Raw genomic sequence first — 24,834 nt, 5'->3', positions numbered from 1 at the left:
CCACATCAGGACTTTACGGGGGCTGGGGATTTATTGGAATCCCTTTCTTGGCCAGCTAGCTTGCCATCATGAAGCAGGTGTGACACGGTGTGTTGTCATGATGCAGCTTCCAGTCATCAGTGATGGCTAGCCTCACGCGATGGACCTGGCTATCAGTCTCTTGAACACTCTGCAATAAAAAGCACTGTTGACAATTTGATCTTGGGCACATACTCATGATGAACCATGCCCCCGACATCGAAAAATACAATCAGGATGATGGCTAGCCTCACGCGATGGACCCGGCTATCAGTCTCTTGAACACTCTGCAATAAAAAGCACTGTTGACAATTTGATCTTCGGCACATACTCATGATGAACCATGCCCCTGACATCGAAAAATACAATCAGGATGGCTTTCACCTCATGCGAGCCTATTTTGGACGTGGGGGTACTGTTGTGTGGCTGGCTTTCACCTCATGCGAGCCTATTTTGGACGTGGGGCTACTGTTGTGTGGCATTCAGCACTCATGCGCTTGCTTTGTCTCCAGGCTGTACTGAAACACACAGGTTTTGTCTCGGGTGCTAATGCTATCTAAAAATCCCAGATCAGCTTCAAGGCTCTGGAGACTGTCTTGGCAGGTGTCCCCATGTGCTTGCTTTTGAGTGTCTGACAAAATCTTCGGGACGATCTTGGTGCAGATCTTCCTCATCGACAATTCTTAGGTGGTGGTGATGCACACTGTCATTTTATCAAATCCGAGGTCATTTCCTGTCATCCTGACACTCATCCGATGGTTGGTCTTGAATAACACACACACACACACACACACACACACGGTCGGTGTTTTTGTCAGTTTTGCTGGTTGATGGGAGGCCGGAGTGATCCTCGTCCTCAACGCTGTCCCGGCCCTCTTTAAAGCTCTTCAACCACCTGAAAACCTGGGTTTCTGACAGGCAATCATTGCCATAGTCTTGCCGACACATATCCAAAGTTTCCATACCTGATATTCCTAGTTTCACACAAAGCGTGATGGTGTAACGTTGCTCAATTGTTTGCTGCATGTTGCACCACAACCGACGACTTTGCAATGCATCCACTCAATGCACGATGCTGCCAAGACAAGAACCTGTAGGCGATTGGCACGCCATGCATTCGGGGGCAGGCAACCCTCACCACCAATCCCGCCAGTACAGTCGCATCAGCAAAAAATCAGTCTCGTTACTTTTTATACAAACCCTGCATTCTTGACACTATTTAAACTGATGCCTCTTCAGTGGTTTTACAGTTGGGGAATAAGAGCCACAGAAATGCCATTTCTTGTCAAAAATTCATTAATGTATATTTCCATGTAACAGGGAACTTTGTTGAACTTTACAATCCAGGTGTATCCAGTTAACCAATCTTTTTCCCGGGTCTGTCAAAAACTTCCTAATGTAAAGTTTGACTGACAATTTGTACTACAGGAACAAATTTTGTTTGTGGAGGTTCCCCTGACTATCAAATTCGGAATTGTTCATTTTCTTGCACTTGGGATGGGAGAGAGTTTTCAGGGTGCCACTCCTAAGTTTGGTGTTTTGTCTCAGGATCATATGATCTGATTTGTCACCTGTGTTAATGTGACATTAGTTCTGTCTAGCAGAAGATGGTCCAGAAGATAGAGATACATTCTTCAGACTTGCTTTTCTAAGATATGAGATTTTTGGGAATCATCTCTACATGTCCACATCCCATGTTAAAATTTTATAGATGCTAAACACATTCAGATTTTACTTGCTACCAATCAACAGTTTGACCTCATAAAACACTTCGCTCTTTCTATAATGTCAGCTGTTCTTGAGGTTGACAATATTTCTGTGCAAGCATCATTTTCTATTTCTTGGTGGACCTGCTGAAAAGAACCTGTGCCCCCTGTACAAGGAATGATCTAAAGGGTGACACACGGGAGACGGACGGTTTTTAATGAAATAATACTCAGCCAACTTTAAAATTAATGAATGTTTATTTACACAAAATCAAAGCTCATTATTTGCCATTTTAGTTAAAGTTATTTGTGAAAAATAATGTCGTCAAGGTGATGTCCATCATTTTGAATGCAAGACTCAAGTCTCTTCTCAAAATCCTCCATCACATGGACTAAAATCTCTTCAGGGATAGCAGTAATTTCTTCAATGATTGCATTCTTCGACTCGTCCAAATTTCGTGGTTTGTGGATATAGGGACAGTTCTTAAGGTACCCCCACAGAAAAAAGTCATATACCGACAAGTCAGGAGACCTGGGAGGCCAAGGAACATTGCCAAAACATGAGATAATCCAGCCAGGAAACATGCGTCTAAGAACTGTCATTGAAGTGTTTGCGGTGTGCAATGTTGCCCCATCCTGCTGGAACCAAACACATTTTAAAGGGTTTCTTCGTCTTCTTAGTTCTGGTTTCAAGAATGTTTAAAGTTTACAAATGTAACAAGCCGAATTAACAGTAACTGTGGGCCCCATTCTCTTCAAAAAAATAAGGTCCAATAATCCCAACAGAGCGAAGAGCACACCACACTGTTAAATTTTCTGAGTGTAGAGGATGCTTGGATACGGTGTGGATGCTCTGGAGCCCAGTAACGTAAGTTTTGCTTATTCACGGTCCTGTTTAAATGAAAATGAGCTTCATCACTCATCAATAAAATTTCATTTTCATTCGATCCCAAAATCACTTGCATTCTGTAAGCGAAGTCTTCTCATACAACAAAATCAGTTTCCTTAAGTTGTTGGACAATGAGCATTTTGTAGGGACGGAGTTTTAATTCTTTATGCAAAATTCGTCTAACTGATTCACGATTGATTCGTAACTCACTAGCATGACGTCTAGCTGACCGTCCTGGGGTTCTGACTGCCACTTGCCTTACCCTTTCAACATTTTCTAATGTTGTTACTCTGCGTCTCAGGCCAGGATGCTTCTTATCCGGTATGTTACCAGCTGATCTGAAGTTTTCCACTCATCTGAGGATTGTGTTAAGGCTCGGAACAGCTCTATGTCAACCAACCGCGCACGAAACAATCGCTGCGTAGCAATGATAGACTCACCACTTTTCACGAAACTGTCATAGGAAAACACTCGAGGTTGCAAGTCCACTGCTCCATAGTGACTGAGTAAAGGAAATGGCGTCTTGTGTGGATCAGAACTATCCCCACCACGACCACCTCCCGCCCTGCGCCCTCAGTACTATGCAGTTCAAAACTGTCCATCTCCCATGTGTCACCCTGTATGTAAACCCATTGTAACTTTTCATACGTTACAGTTACAGTAGCAGTTTTGCTTAGCTCTGCATAATATCTGATTGCAGCATTGCTCATATTTTTCTAGCCCATATTCATAAAGTACTTGATAAATGCAACTTCACTACAGATGCTCGTAACACTTCTGCACTCTGAATGGGAGACAATAGTATTAACAGTTCATGCACAGTGTTGCTACACTCGTTACTTTAACAAGTGCATCTATCTCGAATTTCCAGCTACCTCTTTTACAAATATCCTCTACAGATTTAACACCTCTTTAAGAATGACATATGTGGAAATTTCTTAAGCTTTTTCTCCTGTTCTTATCATATAGATGAAACTGAAGATGAGAAAATGAAAAATAGAAAGTCGTACTTGACATTTATTTATGGGAATTGCTTTAAGAACAGATAAGACATGATCTTTAGTCTAACTGCACATCAAAGTGCTTGATTTCCTTTCCTGCACAATGTGTTTCTTTGAATTGGAAAGATACGATACACTGCACTATATGCACGAATTTTTTTCTTTGTGCACTTACAGGTACTTTGCCAAATATCCACCGTATGTGGAACACAGATTTTTTGTGAAACACCATTAAGACCTAGAAAGGCACATTTACAAAGGGTACTCAAATTCACCATTTTAAATCAAAAATATTAAAATACAATCTGCTTCATAAAATTCTGAACGTCAAAGTCTGCTTTTATTGGAAGCCATTGAGAGTGGTAACAATGATAATTCCTTAGAAATTTATAACCTACCTGTTTTCATTCTCAACTTAATTATATTATTCCACGCAACCAGCATCTGGTTGGTGTTTCAATGAACAGACTATCTGCATAAACAAACTAAAACCAGGATAGAATGGGGTTGATGCAAATGATTATTTAAGGCAATAACTTCCTTCAATGAGTTTATGATAATTATGATTTCTTGTGAATTCATATAGTTTGCTTAACATTGTTTTATTACAAAACATTTTGGATATTATCATCACCAGATCTTGTAATTAAGATCACAGTACCATAAGAACGAGAAGTGTTATATGTGCAATACCAGTTAACAAATGTAAAGAAAAAAAAAATTAGATCTCTTGAAAGAAAATTCAGTGTAAAATACAACATATGGAAACACCGTAGGACATACTCGGCTCAGAAGTTTACAAAAAGACAAGTGTTCGTTGAGATTTAAGTCTATTGTGGATTTATTTGCAGTCAACACCAACAACTGTTCCTGAAATAGTATTTCCTATATTGTTATTGTATGGAAGACCATTACTCCACGCTTCCTTAAATAGCACGACTACATGGCTTGTTACCATTACTAGTTCACAAAATGAAATTAGACAATTACGTAATGTCACACAACTGATAGGTTCCACAAAGAGGGGTACATCCACTCATATGGGATAGTGAATAGTCCATTCAAATCCCACCAAGAACTTCCCATTATTATATGAATAGCCAGTGCTATTTTTCGCTGAGAGACATCTTGATACTAGAAATAATTAACTACTTTAACCTCCTCTTGTTTTATACACACACACTATCTCATCCACACGGATGACATCATTTGAGATGATGAATCATCTTGGACAGAGAAAGAGAACTATCAGCCATGGATCACCTGGATTTAGAACTGTGAGAGTATTAACTTGCTGAACTCCCACCATTTATAGAAATATCAAGCATAATACTCTTTTTCTGCTGCATGAGAGCACAACTGATGGGGAACTGTGCCAATGCACTAGACAGTTACTTGTAATTTGAGATAGCTGGTGTACAAAATGGACTGTGTTAGTATGGTGGCCTTAGAACACAACTGCAAAATATGGCTCTCATTTCCATCTTTCCTGACTTTTTAACAAATGCTGGATTTTTGCCTTGGGTAGAACATCTGCAGAATGTCTTTCCAGTCCCCCCCCCCCCCCCCCCTCCAAATAATCAGTTGTCCTTTTCCCCCACAGGGCACTAAATAAATTTTACTTGTGGTTCTTTAATTAGTACATGAATTACAGGTGTTCTTGTATTATGCAGTGTGTTTTAAAAATTGAGCTGTATCAGGTAATTAATGAGAGCTTATAGAGTACACTGACACTATTCAAAAGCATTTATCAAGTATTAAGGACTGTCAACTTCAATCCAACATGTGTAACACTTGTATTTCCTATAGAACTGCAAAGTTAAATAATACAAGAGTGAGCTTGAATGTATTTTTTTTTTTTTTAATATCATTTGAGGTATTTAATTCCATATTGATGAAGCACTGGGAGCAGAGATGAGGTTGTGGCCCCATCAACAACAAACTTTCTACAGTGATGGTATCAACAAAGTGATCTCATCAGGAGAAGTATATTTGTCACCAGGGTGATTTTGTTGTGAAATGTTTTATTTAAAAAGGTTGAAGAGCTTTCACATAAAAAATTGGTAGGTATTACTTTTCAGTAACCCTCGTGTTACTATACCCTCTTATTAGTGCTGTTAAGATTTCCTCGAAAATATACTTTCTTGAGTTGAATCAGTCATTTCAGAAAGGTGACATGTCCATTTCATGCAAAAATGAGTTACGTACAGGTCTGTCTCGTCTCAACATAAGGTAGCTGCATCTTGTCAACAGAGAAATGACTTGTTCTTTACTCCTTGTGTGATGAAATTGTGTTCCTTTATTAAGTGTCACATGCCCTGGACAGGAGTGCTGTTCTATAATGAACATTAGTATAGTTCTAGTGGAAGGATTATGAACTACTGATTGTGAATCAACACAGCTGTTTTCTGGAAGAAATTGAAAGGCAGCAAAAACTCCGAGAAGTATAAGTTTTACCTATTACCTCTCAATTTTTAACAACAATGTTGTTTATGTTTATATAATATAGTGATGTCAAATAACATTAAAAATAAATAAAGAATTTATTTAAGTACTCATATAAACAGAATTGCCTGTCCACACATAGACTGCCGGGGCAACGCAGTATCTAATCTTACACATACATTTAGATTTTTGTATTGCTGTTCAACATTCATTTTCATAAGCAAATTATTACAGCTGAATTTCGTATACTAAACAAAATTACATATACTCATATTATTCATTGTTGTATTTTTGTACTACACAAATCTTTCAGTCTGAGAAGAAAAAGCGTTATTACTTTATGTATCACTGTCACTGTTTCAGTTCTAGCCACAAATTTATGCTTTTGCATTGTTCAAATTTATTTTATGTGGTAAAGTTCAAAGTGTAATGTTACATTTCTTACAAAACGTCAGTGGTTTGCATTTGCAACTAGCAAACTGACGTCTTTGGGAACTATGTGTTGACATAAAAACAGTCATCCTCCTCCCCCCCACCCAACCCACACTCTGCAATTGATAGACACTTTCAGATAGCAGGCAGCAAGCCATCATCGGAACTCCAAGAAATCCTGAGATATTGCTCCATGTACCACATGGTATATGATCCAACTGTTCACAACAGCCACAACAATTATTCTTGTAAAGAGAGCCAAATACCATTTCTTGCCACGTAAAGAAGTGGTATATTTCCCAACAAAGCAGTCATGATGGTCTACTTCTATATTTCAATTTATACTGTTAAGTCTTCACCCCCCCCCCCCCCCCCCCAAAATGATCCATGGATCTTGCCAACCACAACGCAGGAGTATCTGTTAGGCCACACAAACATGTGGTTCCTGAAGAGGGACAGCAGCCTGTTCATAGTTGCAGGGACAACAGTCTGTATGATTGGTTGCTGTGCTGAGATGTGAATAGCTGAAAGCACGGGGAAACTATGACCATAATTTTTCCAAACGGCATGCAGCTTTACTGTATGGTTAAATGATGATGGTATTGTCTTGAGTAAAGTATTCTGGAGGTAAAATAGACCCCATTCGGATCTGCGGGCGTGGACTACTCAGGAGGACGTCATTATCAGGAGAAAGACAACAGATGTTCTATGGATTGGAGAGTGGAATGTCACATCTGTTAATCAGGCAGGCAGATAGAAAATTTAGGAAGGGAAATAGGTAGGTTAAAGTTATAGTGGGAATTAGTGAAGTTCGGTAGCAGGAGGAACAAGACTTTTGGTCAGGTGAATGAAGGGTTATAAATACAAAATCAAATAGGGGTAATGCAGGAGTTGGTTTAATAACGAGTACAAAAATAGAAACACACACGAGCTACTACGGACAGCATAGTGAATGCATTATTGTAGCCAAAATAGACACTAAGGCCACGCCTACCATAATAGTAAAAGTTTAGATGCCAATTAGCTCTGCAGATGATGAAGATATTGAAGAAATGTATGATGTAATAAAAGAAATTATTCAGATAGTTAAGGAAGACAAGGGAAAGTAGTACGTGAATAGGGACTGGTGGTAAGGAATGAAAGAGGAAGCCGCCTGGCAAAATTTTGCACAGAGAATAACCTAATCATAGCTAACACTTGGTTTAAGAATCATGAAAGAAGATTGTATATGTGGAAGAAGCCTGGAGACACTGGAAGGTTCAAGAGATTATATAATGGTAAGACAAAGTTTTACGATCCAAGTTTTAAATTGTAGGACATTTCCAGATGTGGACTCTGGCCACAATTTATTGGTTATGAATTGTAAATTGAAACTGCAAACAGGCAGGAATTTAAGGAGATGGGACCTGGATAACCTGAAAGAACCAGACATTGTAGAGTGTTTCAGAGAGAGCATAAGGGAACAATTGACAAGACCAGAGGAAAGAAGTACTGTAGAAGAAGAATGGGTAGGTTTGAGAGATGAAATAGTGAAGGCAGCAGGTAAAAACCACGAGGGTTAATAGAAATCCTTGGGTAACAGAAGAGATAGTGAATTAAATTGATGAAAGGAGGAAACATAAAAAATGAGATCAGCAGGAAGTGCAAAATGGCTAAGCAGGGATGGCTGGAGGACAAATGCAAGGGTGTAGAGGCATCTATCACTTGGGGTAAGATAGATACTGCCTACAGGAAAATTAATGAGACCTTTGGCGAACCATCACAACGACCGGGAGAGCAGTGTGCTGACCACACGCCCCTCCTATCCGCATCCTCATCTGAGGATGATACGGCGGTCGGATGGTCCCGGTGGGCCACTTGTGGCCTGAAGACGGAGTGCTTTTTTTGGCGTAAAGAGAACCACTTGCATGAATATAAGAGCTCAGATGGAAAACCAGTCCTAAGCAAAGAAGGAAAAGCAGAAAGGTGGAAGGAGTATATAGAGGGTCTATACTAGGGCAACATTATGGAAATGGACTTTGATGAAGGTGAAATGGGAGATATGATACTGCATGAAGAATTTGACAGAGCACTGAAAGATCTAATTTGAAACAAGGCCCCAGGAGTAACCAACATTCCATTAGAACTACTGACAGCCTTGGGAGATCCAGTCCTGACGAACTCTACCATCTGGTGAGCAAGATGTATGAGACATGCGAAATATCCTCAGACTTCAAGAAGAATATAATAATTCCAATCCCAAAGAAAGCAGGTGTTGACAGGTGTGAGAATTATCGAACTATCACCTTAATAAATCATGGTTGCAAAATACTAACATGAATTCTTTACACGAATGGAAAAACTGGGAGAAGCCAAACTTGGGGAAGATCAGTTTGGATTCCATAGAAATGTTGGAACACGCGAGACAATACTGACCATACGACTTATCTTAGAAGATAGATTAAGGAAAGGCAAACCTACATTTCTAGCATTTGTAGACTTAAAGAAAGCTTTTGATAATGTTGACTGGAATACTCTTTTTCAAATTCTAAAGGTGGCAGGGGTAAAATACAGTTAGCGAAAGGCTATTTACAATTTGTATAGAAACTAGATGGCAGTTATAAGAGTCGAGGGACATGAAAGGGAAGCAGTGGTTGGGAAGGGAGTGAGACAGGGTTGTAGCCTATCCCTGATGTTATTCAATCTGTATATTGAGCAAGCTGTAAGGGAAACAAAAGAAAAAATTCGGAGAAGGAATTAAAATCCATGGAGAAGAAATACGAGGGGGAGTTGGAAATTAAGTTTCTCCTGTCAACTGTGGGAAGAGTTGTGTGATATGGGCGAAGGACGACACGGCAGGTGAACGTGCACATGCAAGACACAGATATACCATTGGGTAGAGGTCGACCGCAATCCAGAAGATGGTGCTGTCGCAGTGCCTGTGCAAAACTGGAGGCCAGCCGCTCAGTCTTTTCCCGGAGCTATGGAGAGAAGGTGCGTTTTGGAGTCGTGGTCAAAGGCAGAAGTGAGAGCTGTTATCCACAATGAATGGCCACATGGAGTATCAGGCACAGAAATTCATAACCACCTTGTTGAGATGTATGGGCCAAGTGTGATGTCAAGACAAATGGTGTGGAGATGGTGCCAGCTATTCAGTGATGGACGTCAGCAAGTGCAGGACATACCAAGACCTGGACAGACGCGCACAGCCACTACAGATGCAAATGTCAGGAAGGTGGACGACACGATTAAAGCGAACTGGCGTAACACCATCGATGGAGTAACGGCAGAACCTGGAATTGGACATGAGCGAGCTCACAAGATTATCCACTACATTCTTTGATACAGGAAGGTGTCAGCACGATGGGTGCCCCGCCAACTGACCCCGACACACTTGGAACAATGCATGGTGTTCACCCTGGAACTGCTCGTGCATTACCATGAATCTGGCAATGACATTCTGTTTCGGATTGTGACAGGGAATGAAATGTGTGTCCACCATTACACGCCTGAATCAAAGGCCGCATCCATGGAGTGGAAACATCCGTCATCACCTGTCCAAAAGCACTCTGTCTGCAGGTAAAGTGCTACCCACCGTTTTCTGGGACGCCAAAGGAGTTTTGCTGCTGGACTTTCTGGAGGATGCAACCATCAATGCTGCACAGTACTGTGCCACTCTGTCGCAACTGAAAGAGGTGATTCGGTAAAAGTGGCCTGGCCTTCTCAGATCTGGTGATCGGCTGTTGGATGACAATGCGAGACCACACACGGCAACGGCAATGCTAAACCATATTGCAACTCTTGGTTGTGAGCGTCTACACCATCCGCCTTACAGTCCGGATCTCGCACCAAGTGACTTCCATCCGTTTCCTGCTTTGAAGAACACTCTCGGCGGAAGGTGCTTTGGCAGCAATGTTGATGTGTCAAACAAGCCGTTCAATGCTTCTTCCATATGCAATGCCATGATTTTTTCCTGGAAGGCTTTTTCAAGCTTATAAAGCAGTATGACGTGTCTCAATGTGCTTAGAAATTATGTAGAGAAATAAAGATATGTCTTATCTTTAACATCTTTTTCTCCTTTTTTCCCTTTCACACACAATTCCAACCACAGTCGACAGGGGAAACTTATTTTTCCAACTCCCCCATGTAAAAACTTTGATGTTTGCCAATGACATCGTAATTCTGTCAGATACAGCAAAGGACCTGTAAGAGCACAGTGTCTTGAAAGAAAGATATAAGATGAATATCAACAAAAGCAAAACGAGGATAATGGAATGTACTTGAATTAAATCAGGTGATGCTGAGGGAATTAGGTTAAGAGATGAAACACTTACTTGGGGAGCAAAATAACTGATGACGGTTGAAGTAAAGATGCGCGGAAAGCATTTCTGAGAAAGAGAAATTTGTTAACATCGAGTATAGATTTAGGTGTCAGGGAGTCTTTTCTGAAAGTATTTGTATGGAGTATAGCCACGTATGGAAGTGAAACATGGATGATAAATAGTTTAGACAAGAAGAGAATAGATGCTGAAGATTGTACGGGTAGATCATGTAACTAATGGGGAGGTACTGAGTAAAACGGGGTAGAAGAGGAATTTGTGTCACAACTTGACTAGAAGAAGTGATCAGTTGGTAGGACACATTCTGAGGCATCAAGGGATCACCAATTCAGTACTGGAAGGAAGCGTGGAGGGTAAAAATCGTAGAGGGAGACCAAGAGATGAAGAGGAGGATGTGGGTTGCAGTACTTATTCAGTGATGAAGAGGCTTGCACTGGAGATAGTAGCATGGAGAGCTACATCAAACCAGTCTCTGGACTGAAGACCACAAAAACAACTATTCTTCACAAGCTGTGGCTGTTAAATGTTGGTTTCTGCTTAGCTATTCTATTGCACCTACTTGTGTGAGTGGCTCCACAGAATCAAAATTGATCCATTTGACAAACAGGATTTCACCACTTGTGTCAAAAGGCAAAGTCGTAAGTGCCACGAGGCAATTTTTCCAGTTTTTTGAAGAGGGCATTTTTGACATCTATTTCCTCCCATTGTGCCTGTTGCCCTAAATCCAATCTTTTGCAGAGGAAGCAAGAGATTTCCACTCATGAAATAGTTGTCAAAGTAAATAGTAAGATCCTGAGAATTTTCAATACTCTCAAGCATATCTAACACTACCCTAGACCCAACAGCAAGGCCAGCAATTTCATTTGTCACTTTTTTGCCACAGCACAAATCAAAATTGAAACAGTAACCATTAGAAGCACACAAAGCACGTAGTTTATAACCAGATCGAATTGGCTTTCCTCGAGTGAACTGTCTTCACAATCATGTCATCGGTGCTCAAGTTTTCCGAAAATACACCAAACTGCTGGAAGAACTAATTCCATCTTTGTAATTAGTGGCCTAACCTTCAACACTCTATCATGTTTATTGTCTTGAGCTTGATAATTATCACTGAAGTGTATTACAGATTTTATCTTCTGATATCTTTTGCAACATAGTTTTTTCATGATTTCCAGTCCTAAGTCATCATCTTCAGACCAATTATTTGTTTCTAATGGAAGTCTGTGGTACCCTGATAAAATTAGTAAGCCTAGATATAGTTTCAGTTCATCAGCATCAACATAGAAGTCATACATGTTTTTAGAACAACTTGCATATCCCATGGCCTCTCTGATGATATAATCACCTGCATTATTGAAATTCAAGATATATTCTCCAACTTCAAATGGTTTTGGTTTCATTTTACTGTAAGTCAGCAGTTGGCTGCAAAGTTTCTTCTGTTTTCTTGAGTTTACTCAATCTTCAGCATCCAGTCCCCAAACACGTATTTCTAGTAGTTTGAAAACAAACTTCCACTGATCCAAAACATCTACAGTACCTGTTGCAGCATCATCTGCCTCATCTTCATTAGTGAACGCACCTCAACTCCGCTACTAGACATGAATGCTATTATTGTGCTGCTTTTATTACAGCTGTGTCAGCAGAAGACAATGTTTTCTCACAGTGATCTAAAAACAGATCGTTTGTCTTTATGTTTGCTCGACAATGGCAGATTATTGTATGAACTTTTTCCTGCAAATAAGAGCCAGCAGATCTAAGAAGTAACTGACAAACAATGGAAGGACATAAAAAGTAAGTGCAGCAATTGTTGCCTCATTATAAGAATAAGAAAAATCCCATTGCTTGCATGATCACCAATAAAAAAAAATACAACAATTACTATCAATAATGTAAGTTTATAATATAATAATTGGAATTAAATATGTTACCCCTTTATTAGTGACAAAATAAAAAGCAGTAGAGTCTAAAAATAGAGCACTGGGAAATAATCGGTTAATGTGATTAACAGGAGTTAAAGGAACTGAATATGTTAATAATGCAGGAAAAGTTATACCTTCCAGACAAATGGGAGAATTGCTCAGGCAATGTGACATAACCTAAAATCTGCGTGTTAGTATTTTGCTCCAGTAAAACAGAACTCTTTACGTGATAGGCCTACACATTAACAATTCTATAAAACAGTAGTAATGCTGCCTTTATTAGTACAACAATGAAAATCATTGTGTTTGCAGAAAATAACCAAAGAGCAGCAGACTGGCCTACACCATCATTTCAGTAATTTCCAACACAAGATGAACAAGACATATTTTTAAGTGGATTGATAACAGTTGTGAACATGTAGAGTAGAAGAGTACATCATAATTCTACAGTAAATAAATGAAACCCAGCAAGTTACACGTATAATGTTATAATCAACAGCAAGCAAACCCTAGTATGTAAGATAGCTTTTGTTAGCTTATTTGGCATACTGGAGAGGTGGCTTCAGAGTGTACACCTACAGGGAAGGAGCCAACAAGATATGAGAGGTGTCAGCAATAAAAACTGTGCTGCTGTACTACCACAAACTGTAAAAACCGTACATGACCACATGGTCTCACTTCCTGTGTACACTGCCATTATCCATTTAGTAACCATGTTTGCTTAGATGCCAGGCTAAATGTGCAAAAAAAAAAAAAAAAAAAAGAAGGTTTGGTTTATACAAAGCAGCACTCCCTAATACTACAGCATATTGCAAGTGTTATCTTAATCATTTGGATAAAAACTTTAATGTTACTTTTGGACAACCTCAAATTGGTACTTTTGTGACGTGAGAGCCTCATAGTGAAAACCGGCAGTCACATATTAAATGATGCAGCAAAACTGGTGGGCTGTGCAGAATATACGGTTCACAATCGCAGAGCAAAGAAGACTGCACAGATATAAGTAAACAAGATGATGGAGTATTCCATCTGTGCCTCTATTACATGCAGAATTTGCCCCTCTCAGAAATTCCAGTCCAAGGAGTCTTCTACCTTGCGACAACTGTTGGTGAATGCATTTTGTATAACTAATATCAAAACAAATAAATGCTATTTCTATGTCTACAATGAAGGGATTGCTCGCAAAGGAGCAAATGAAGTATCTTCCTCCAATGATGACTGATAAAATCATCATGTGCCAGCTCAAGTGAAAGTCTCAATTCTCAGATAGGTGTGTGGGACAAAATCAGAATTGTACTATGATATGCTACTGCCTAGCTCTACCAGATAGTAGATGATTTGAGAAAGTCAGGTGCTATTTTCCTTTACGAGGACATTCATATGTCTGTAACAGAAATTTTGGGCTGATCAAATTAATGCTTCAAACAAATGATCATGTATATACAGTCAAAGAGTATGTAGATTATATAGAGAACAATACTTTTATGTAAAACTTGTTTCTACAGAAGATAATCTTAATTTTTCTGAATACTGGGCGAGATATTATCGAAGCCGCTGGTTTGTCTTTAGAAAGTCAAGGTAAAACTGTACCTAAATCTTAAAGTCTCATTGCAACAACTAAATTTTATGTACTTCGAGTGTTGTAACAATAGAGGAGATCATTTATTGGCATGTCATTATATAGTAGGTTTAACTGAACACACATTTGGCCTTTGGATTCCAGGAGAACATGTAAATTTCTCTTTACAAAAGGCTTATGGAGGACCAGTATCGATTAAGCTCAACAAAATGCAGGACATTCATCATTTGATAATGCCAACTGTAGACAATAATGCGGACTGAAAAAGACAGTTGAATATTGATTCGAAAGACAGTAGTGTAAAAGACAAGAATTATAGGATACAAAAGGTTAGTTTTTTGCAACAAGAAAAGGACTTGTATATTAATTTCTAAAGTTTATTACAGAAAGCACACATCTCCAGAGATATATGTATGAACCTTCAATAAATTAATATAATTTTCTTATTCAGCTTGCTCTTCATGCCTTATCTTCTTCCAACTAAGTTAAAATAATTGTTCTTTATCTTCATACACACATCAGATTTTTTTTTTTAAATCTCTTGAGAAGTTATGTACGAATGCATACTTTTACAGTGATATCCAGTAATAAAATATTCCTGGATTTCAAGCTGCCCCCACACATTTTCGGCAGAGCCCTCCTCTGCCATTTTCAAGTGGTTGACCATCATGTGAGTGTCACTGCATCACCACCGCCACTGACGTCACTAGTGCGCAGTCCTGTACCATATTTGGCAAGGTTTTGTGGCACGACTGCTGCACCCGCTTCAACTGCCCAATCACAGGATCCCAGGCTGTACCCAGCTGTAATACACCAACTTCATTGAGGATGCTATCCGATATTTTGATCTCTATTGCTTCATTTATTACACTATCCCAGAAGCATTAGTCTGTTTAATAATATATGTCTTGTCAAATGCAATACAGTGTCTGTTTTCCAGTGCATGCTGTGCTACAGCTGATTTTTTGGGATAGCATAGCAGTAACACCTTTCGTGGCTCTATGTGGCACTGTTCAATAGTGCAGACAGATTGACCAACATAAAACTGCCCACACCCACACAGTATTTTGTATGTTCCACGTGTTCTGAGGCCTACAACGTCTTTTGTAGTCTTCATTAGTTGCTAGGTCTTTGCTGGGGGCTTGAAGACAGTCTCGATTTTATGTATTTTCATGCTCCAGCTTAACTTCCCTGTTATTGAGCCACAAAACACTAAAAAACACAATCTTCTTTGGAGCTACTCAAATGGTCATCACTTGAAGAGTGCTACTAGAAACCACCTCCCTCAGACAGACAGACTACCCACGTTCTTCAGTCTGCCAAAGGTGCATAAGAAGGATACAAGCCTTATAGTGAGCACCAATGGATGGCCGATCTACAGACTTGCAAAACATTTGGCCAGCTTCCTCTTGATGCACAGTGGACATTGTGCACACAATATGAAGAATACAGCGGACTACATTGATGACTTCACTAATCGAATTAAACGTCTACACCTTTGTGAAGGTGATACTGTGCTTAGTTTTGATGTGATCCCCTTTTCACACGTGTCCCTGTCACAGACTCTATGAATTTGCTGTACCGACTGTTTAACAACACCATTGTGGATTTATTTAAACGTTCCCTGACATCATCGTATTTTTTACATAGTGGAGACTATTTCAACCAGATGAACAGCATCGCAATGGGGAGCCCTTTATCTCCAATTGTAGCCACATCTTTATGAAGCATTTTGAGGACACCACTCCTGCAAAGCCTAGTTGTTTCTATTGCTACAGTGATAATATCTTCATCAATGGCATCATGGACATGAAAAGTTGGAAGAGTTCCCGGAACACATCAACAACATCCATGATCACATAAAGTTCATAAAAGAAGTAGAGAAGGTCAGTTCCTTGCCATTTCTGGATGTCCTTGTCCGCCATAAACCCAATGAGCGCCTCAGTTTACCACAAGCCCACCCACACGGATTAGTATCTGCACGCCACCAGCTACCATCACCCAGCACAGAAACAGTCTGTTCCCAGGACCTTGGTACATTGAGCTGAAACCATCTCAGATGCCAAAAACCTGCTGAGGTAACTGAGCCATTTAGATAAAGTTTTCCAGAAAAAGTCACAACAACAAACACATTTCACAAATAGTTTCATCTGAGCCGCAAAAACACAAGCCCTCTGAAGAAGAAACAAAAGAAGATACGGTTTTTACCGTTTTGTGGCTCAATAACAGGGAAGATTAGCCAGCACCTGAAAATACATAAAATCGACACTATTTTCATGGCCCCAGCGAAGACCCAGCAACTAATGCAGACTACAAAAGACGATGTAGGCTTCAGATCATGAGGAACACACAAAATACCGTGTGGGTGTGGGCAGTTTTATGTCAGTCAACCCGCCTGCACTATTGAACAGTGCCGCATAGAGCACGAAAGGTGGCTCTGCCTACGCATTCGACAAGATTTTATTATTAAACAGACCAATGGCTTCTGGGATACCATAATAAATGAAATAATGGAGATCAAAATATCAGACAACACCCTTAATAAAGATGGTGTATGGGAAGTTGAAGCAGGTGCAGCAGTCATGACAACAAAACATTGCCACATAAGGTTTGGGACTGGGCACCAGTGACATCACAGACAGTGGCGCAGCTACGTAAGCACCAGCGGTACTCACACGACAGTCAATCACTTGACAATGGCAGAGGAGATCTCTGCTGAAAGCTCGTGGGCTGTTAACCACTTGACGTGGCTTGAAACCCACGAATACTTTATTCCTGAAAAGTTATTTTTTTGAACTTGTGACCTAAACTGACTGATTCAATTACATATCCATCAAGTTCTGATTTTACATGCATATTATACAACAAACTCAAGCCTTTCAAGACAGTACTGTCACACACAACATTCCATTACTTTCACAATGAATTTTTACTCTGAAGCTGAGAGTGCACTGATTAGAAACTTCCTAGCAGATTAAATCATTGTGCCAGATTAGGACTCAAACATGGGACCTTTGCCTTTCAAGGGCAAGTGCTCAACTGACTTGAGCACTTGCCTTTGAAAGGCAAGGGTCCCAGGTTTGAGTCCTAATCTGATAACCTGTCAGGAAGTTTCATTACATTACTACTGATATACCACCAAAAAATCACGTAAGTAGGAAATTAGCATACCCTCAAGCATTTGTCCATGAGAACGGGTTCCTCAAACAGTCTGGCAAACTCGTAGGCCCTGCAAGCATTTTTAGGAAACAGATCTCCCCAAAGATACTTTGTGCATTCTTCCACAACATGTGGTATCATGTATTTTTTGGCTACGTAGCATAGCTCACAAGCTTGGTCAAAAGACTGGAGATTTATCTCGTCTGTATATATGTATCTGAAAACAAAAGCAAGAGAAATTTGTCCAACAGATGATACACTTAGGAACATAACACATATATAATTACGTATTTAAAAAATTTAATGCAAACATTGCTGTAAAAAATGTTAATGTGATCTTCTGGAGATGGACAAAATTGCAGTTATTTCTGCCCCTTCGCTGTCTCAAAGACCAATTTTCTTCAGATCCAAGGGACACCAAACAGTTTCTTATATTTCTCTCCCATACAAACATAGTATACAAAGGTAAACTCTCTCTCCTTCCCTCATGATATTTCTTATGTATGGGCTACCAGAGACAGTGGACATGTAAGTGTAAGTAGCATTTGCATGAATGTGTGTGTGTGTGTGTGTGTGTGTGTGAATTTTGTCTAATACAAAAGAGGGCCTTTTCACCAAAGGCTTAACTTATTAGCAATCGTTTTGCTGTGCCTGACTGCAACTCCTGTTTTGCTGTACCTGACTGCAACTCCACTTCTCCACTATATCGCGAGTAGCAGTCTATCTTTTTGATGGTATTGTCATTATTTTATCCTGGATTTTCCATAGTTTAAATCTTTGAAAAATATATATCCTTTGAAAAACATATGTCAAAGACATCATTCAATTTCGTCTCTTTGCCTCATCACAGAACATGGAGGTCGGAGGATTACCTTTGTTGTAAAGCAGGTAGGCAACAATCTATGGCAGATCTACAATGCAATGTTGGCACAAGCACAAGTGTTTTGGAGCACACCATTTAACATAAATTGCTGAACATAGGGTTCTGCAGCACATAAACCCTACATGTTCCCATGTGAACCCACCGATATTTTCAATTGTGACTGCAATGGGCAAAGGATCATGAGAGATGGAGCATGGATCAATGCAAAAATGTCACTTGTCAAATTTCTTGTTTTACTTGGTCAATGGTGCTGTACAGGTATGCTGTTTTTCAGACAAACAGCTGCTTGACACCATGAAAGTTGTGGACTACATCCACATCAAAACTCTGCAAGCCACTATATGGTGCGTGGCAGAGGGTATCCTGTACCACTATTATTCATTTTCCTTCCTGTTCCATTCGCAAGTACAGCGAGGGAAAAATGATTGTCTATATGCCTCCACATGAGCTCTCAATTCTCAAATCTTATGTTTGTGGCCCTTACACAGTGCATGTTGGCGGCAGCAGAATTGTTAAGCAGTTAGCTCCAAATGTTCCCTAAATTTTCTCAATAATGTTTCTCGAAAATAATGTGGCCTTCGCTCCAGGATTCTCGTTTGACTTCCCGAAGCATCTCGTAAAACTAACATGTTGTTCAAACCGCCAGTAACAAATCTAGCAGGTCACTTCTGAATTGCTTGAATGTCTTCCTTCATCCGACTTGGTACAGATCCCAAAGTACTCAAGAATATGTCGCACCCCTATATATGGTCTCCTTTCCAGATGAATCACACTTTTGTTTCATTTTGTTTTGTTTTGTTTTAGGGCACAAAAACAACTAGGATCATACATGCCCATGTTGAAACCATAGAACACGAAGACAAAAAAAGGAGTTAAAAACGACTACACATTAAGCCCAGTCGACGGAAGGAAAGAAAATGTCCTTCACCATATTGGTACAATGGATACAAAGTAAAATGCGGCTGACAGCCCACGCATTATTCGCTAAAATGGCTGATAACTCAGACGGCAAACATAAATGAGAACGTAAGCGGTTAAAAAAAGGGCATTCCATCAGGAAATGTGAACCAATGAAGGTTGAAGGCAATGAGCACAAAGTGGTGGGGGAACATCACTTAACAATTTTTTTTTTTGTCATCAGTCTTCTGACTGGTTTGATGCGGCCCGCCACAAATTCCTCTCCTGTGCTAACCTCTTCATCTCAGAATACCATTTGCAACCTACGTCCTCAATTATTTCCTGAATGTATTCCAATCTCTGTCTTCCTCTGCAGTTTTTGCCCTCTACAGCTCCCTCTAGTACCATGAAAATCATTCTCTCATGTCTTAACAGATGTCCTATCATCCTGTCCCTTCTCCTATCAGTGTTTTCCACATATTCCTTTCTTCTTCGATTCTACATAGAACCTCCTCATCCCTTACCTTATCAGTCCATCTAATTTTCAACATTCGTCTGTAGCACCACATCTCAAATGCTTCGATTCTATTCTGCTCCAGTTCTCCCTCAGTCTATGTTTCACTACCATACAATGCTGTACTCCAGACGTACATTCTCAGAAATTTCTTCCTCAAATTAAGTCCAATATTTGATATTAGTAAACTTCTTTTGGCCAGGAATGCCTTTTTTGATATAGCTAGTCTGCTTTTGATGTTCTCCTTGCTCCATCGGTCATTGGTCATTTTACTGCCTAGGTAGCAGAGTTCCTTAACTTCATCTACTTCGTGACCATCAATTCTGATGTTAAGTTTCTTGCTGTTCTCGTTTCTACTACTTCTCATTACCTTCATCTTTCTTCAGTTTACCCTCAATCCATACTGTGAACTCATTAGACAGTTCATTCTGTTCAGCAGATAATGTAATTCTTCTTCCCTTTCACTGAGGACAGAAATGTCATCAGCGAATCGTACCATTGATATCCTTTCACCTTGAATTTTAATTCCACTCCTGAACTTTTCTTTTATTCCCATCATTCCCATCATTGCTTCCTCGATGTACAGATTGAACAGTAGGTGCGAAAGGCTACATCCTTGTCTTACATCCTTTTTAATACAAGCACTTCATTATTGGTCGCCCACTCTTATTATTCTCTCTTGGCTGTTGTACATATAGTGTGTGACCCGTCTCTCCCAATACCTTACCCCCACTTTTTTCAGAATTATGAACATCTTGCACCATTTCACATTGTCGAACGCTTTTTCCAGGTAGAAAAATCCTATGAATGTGTCTTGATTTTTCTTTAGTCTTGCTTCCATTATTAACCGCAACATCAGAATTGCCTCTCTCATGCCTTTACTTTTCCTAAAGCCAAACTGATCATCCTCAATTTCTTTTCCATTCTTCTGTATATTATTCTTGTAAGCAACTTGGATGCATGAGCTATTAATCTGATTGTGCAATAATTCTCGCACTTGTCAACTCTTTCCGTCTTCATAATTCTGTGGATAATGCTTTTCTGAAAGTCAGATGGTATGTCACCAGGCTCATACATTCTACACAACAATGTGAATAATCATTTTGTTGCCACTTCCCCCAATGATTTTAGAATTCTGATGGAATGTTATCTATCCCTTCTGCCTTATTTGGCCTAAAATCCTCCAAAGCTCTTTTAAATTCTGATTCTAATACTGGATGCCCTCTCTCTTCTAAATCGGCTCCTGTTTCTTCTTCTATAACATCAGACACATCTTTCAGTGTATTCTTTCCACCTATCCACTCTCTCCTCTGCATTAAACAGTGGACTTCCTGTTGCACTCTTAATGTTACCACCCTTGCTTTTAATGTCACCTAAGGTTGTTTTGACTTTCCTGTATGCTGAGTCCGTCCTCCCGACAATCATTCCTTTTTCGATGTCTTCACATTTTTCCTGCAGCCATTTCGTCTTAGCTTCCCTGCACTTCCTATTTAATTCATTCCCCAGTGACTTGTATTTCTGTATTCCTGAGTTCCCCGGAACATTTTTGTACTTCCTCCTTTCATCAATCAACTGAAGTATTGAAATTTCCTGGCAGATTAAAACTGTATGCCGGACCGAGACTCGAACTCGGGACCTTTGCCTTTCGTGGGCAAGTGCTCTACCAACTGAGCTACCCAAGCACGACTCACGCCCCGTCGTCACAGCTTTACTTCTGCCAGTACCTCGTCTCCTACCTTCCAAACTTAACAGAAGCTCTCCTGCAGGAGAGCACATTCCGCTGCAGAGTGAAAATCTCACTCTGGGACCTGAAGTATGTCTTCCATTACCCACGGTTTCTTCGCAGTTACCTTCTTTGTACCTATGCTTTTCTTCCCAACTTCTGTGACTGCCCTTTTTAGAGAAGTCCATTCCTCTTCAACTGTACTGCCTCCTGAGCTATTTCCTTATTGCTGTATCTATAGCCTTAGAGAACTTCAAGCGTATCTCTTCATTCCTTAGTACTTCCGTATACCACTTTTTTGCGTATTGATTCTCCCTGACTAATGTCTTACACTTCAGCCTACTCTTCATCACAACTATATTGTGATCTAAGTCTATATCTGCTCCTGGGTACGCCTTACAATACATTATCTGATTTCAGAATCTCTGTTTGACCATGATGTAATCTAACTGAAATCTTCCCATACTACCTGGCCTTTTCCAAGTATACCTCCTCCTATTGTGATTCTTGCTATTACTAGCTGAAATTTGTTACAGAACTATATTAGTCTTTCTCCTCTTTCATTCCTTTTCTTCTACTCCTTCTGCCACAACTGCATCCCAGTCCCCCATGACTATTAGATTTTCATCCCCTTTTACTATCCTCATACACTTTCCCTATCTCTTCAGCTTGTTGTTGGTGTTGGTTAGCTGTCGATTCTGAAAAGAATGACCCTGTCACTGAACTGTTCACAGAAACACATTCTCTGCCCACCTTCCTATTCATAACGAATCCTACTCCTGTTATACCATTTTCTGCTGCTGTTGATATTACCCTATACTCATCTGACCATAAATCATTGTCTTCTTTCCACTTCACTTCACTGACCCTTACTATACCTAGATTGAGCCTTTGGATTTTCCTTTTCAGATTTTTTAGTTTCCCTACCACGTTCAAGTTTCTGACATTCCACACCCTGACCCGTAGAATGTTATCCTCCTGTTGATTATTCAATCTTTTTCTCATGGTAACCTCCCCCTTGGCAGTCCCCTCCCAGAGATCCGAATGGGGGGACTATTCCGGAATCTTTCACCAATGGAAAGATCATCATGAAACTTCTTCAATTACAGGCCACATGTCCTGTGGATACACGTTACGTGTCTTTAATGGGATGGTTTCCATTGCCTTCTGCATCCTCGTGCTGTTGATCACTGCTGATTCTTTCGCCTTTAGGGCAGTTTCCCACCCCTGCAACAAGAGAGTGCCCTGAACCTCTGTCCGCTTCTCCGCCCTATTTGACAAGGCCATTGGCAGAATGAGGGTGACTTCTTATGCCGGAAGTCTTCGCCCGCCAATGCTGATTATTAATGAAAATTTAAGCAATGGTGGGATTCGAACCCGGGAGCAAAGACGTTTCGATTATGAATCAAAAATGCTACCCCTAGACCACAGGTAAGCACTAACAAATGGTGATGGCTAAAAAGACAGTGCCCAATATGCAACCTACCTACAATGATATCCTCACAGCGAGAGGGCTGAGAAGAGGTCATCCAAGCTGCTGTGAGAGGCTTAATCCCCCAGACCTTTCCCCATGAATCCCATGAAGGGCGGACCAGTGGTGATGCCAAAGTGACACCACCTACTGACAGACAGCAACACAGAGATCATCGGGGGCAATGGAAGAACTAGCGGGTCGAGATACAATGCCTCTAGCCTTGGCAGTAGTGTCAGCGTCCTTGTTTCCCATCAGACTGATGTGACCAGGAACTCACCTAAACATCACAATGGCTCCATCAAGAGTCAGCAAGTGACAGCTTTCCTGGACCCATTGCACTAAGGGATGGACGGTGTACAGCACACAGTGGCTCTGAAGGGCACTGAGAGAGTTGAAGCAGATGATGCAATTGAAAAGTCTGTGTCACTGGATCTTCTGCTTCGCCTGATACAGTGTGGAGAGCTCTGCTGTAAATATTGAGCAGTGTTCTGGAAGCCAATACTGAAAATTGTCAGTGCCAATCATGAAGGCACTCACTGAGAGCCATCAGTATATAAAAAAACACAATCACGAAATTCCATACGAAGGTCATGAAACTTGTGGCGATAGAGCGAGGCTGGAATAGTGTCCTTTGGAAGCGAATGACGGTCAGTGTGAACATGGGCTGCCACACGAAGCCGAAGTGGTGAAGTATTCACACCTATCAGGAAAGTGGAAGGTAGTGTGAACTTGAGCTGCCGGAGCAAGATCCGAAAGCGAAAGCCAGGAGATAACACAGAAGAGGGATGTGCCCCACACTGGCTATCTCAGGTGTCATTGAAGAAGGAGGCATAAGATGGGTGGTCAGGTCGGTTGGCTGGTTTAAAAGAGGGGGGAAGGGTCCAAACTATGAGGTCATCGGTCCCTTGTTCCTAATGAAACAAGGCCACAAGTGAGAGAATAAGCCAGATGAGATATATAACACAAAACGGAAAGAAAGGAAAAGCCACAGGAACGAAGGAAAGGCAACGAACACTAAAAGGAACAAAAGAGGACAAGAAAACAACAGAGAGATGCTAGAAACAGAAGCGAGTAAAACAAGAAAGCAGATTACAGTGGCAGGCTGACCACGAGAATAAAAAGGAAAAGCCAGCCACCCAGCAACACATTAAAACTTCCACCCTAAAAGCACTAGGGTGGATGACACAGAGGGACAAAGGACGTGCGCTAAAATTTACATCAAATGATAAAACCCACTCTCACAAATAAAACGTAAAACTATATCAGCCAATGAGGCGTTGTCAGATAAAGTTAGCCCAAGATTTCATCGCTGGGCAGTAAAAGTGGGACAGTGCACCAGAATATGGGCCACTGTCAACCAGGTGCTGCACTGACACTGAGGCAGGTCTTCACGGTGCTAGAGCTAAACGTGGATTGCCCAAGCGTGGCCAATGCAGACCCAGCTGAGAATAACTGATTGCCTGTGAGAGGCCTCCACGGAAGACTTCCACACATCCGCAGTCTCCTTAATGACATGCAGTTTGTTGTGCATACTGTTATGCCATTCCATCTCCCAAAGCCGAAAAACCCTGCGGCGTAAGTCAGAACGCAGGTGAAGTTCAGAGATGCCCAACTCCAGAAGCGGTTTCCGGGTAGCCTGTCGGCAAGTTCGTTGCCTGGGATGCCAACGTGTCCTGGGGTCCACACAAATACCACTGAATGACAGCACCAGTCCAGAGCATAGATGGACTCCTGGATGGACGGCACCAAAGGATGGCGACGGTAGCACTAGTCGACAGCTTGTAGGCTGCTCAAGGAGTGAGTACACAGAAGAAACGATTCCTCGGGGCTTGAACGGATATACTGAAGTGCACGAGATATGGCCTCCAGCTCTGCA

General features: G+C 40.7%; 1 protein-coding gene and 1 non-coding gene across 3 annotated transcripts in view; both read right to left on the bottom strand.

Moving 5' to 3' along the window:
• Positions 1-24,834, bottom strand: part of LOC124615772 (BTB/POZ domain-containing protein 6-like) — an 83,046-nt gene that overhangs the window by 3,419 nt on the left and 54,793 nt on the right. For both annotated transcript variants that reach the window (XM_047143871.1, XM_047143872.1), the window contains one exon: positions 17,480-17,684. In XM_047143871.1, coding sequence (XP_046999827.1) covers positions 17,480-17,684 — 205 coding nt within the window. The remainder of the gene's footprint in view (positions 1-17,479; positions 17,685-24,834) is intronic.
• On the bottom strand, positions 21,370-21,444 carry Trnas-cga. Its single transcript has one exon. It is a non-coding gene; the product is annotated as a tRNA-Ser (tRNA).

Source organism: Schistocerca americana, chromosome 5 (assembly GCF_021461395.2).
Source record: "Schistocerca americana isolate TAMUIC-IGC-003095 chromosome 5, iqSchAmer2.1, whole genome shotgun sequence".
Lineage (NCBI taxonomy): Eukaryota > Metazoa > Arthropoda > Insecta > Orthoptera > Acrididae > Schistocerca > Schistocerca americana.
Note: the sequence above shows the minus strand (reverse complement) of the source record. Positions and strands in the feature narration are given on the sequence as shown.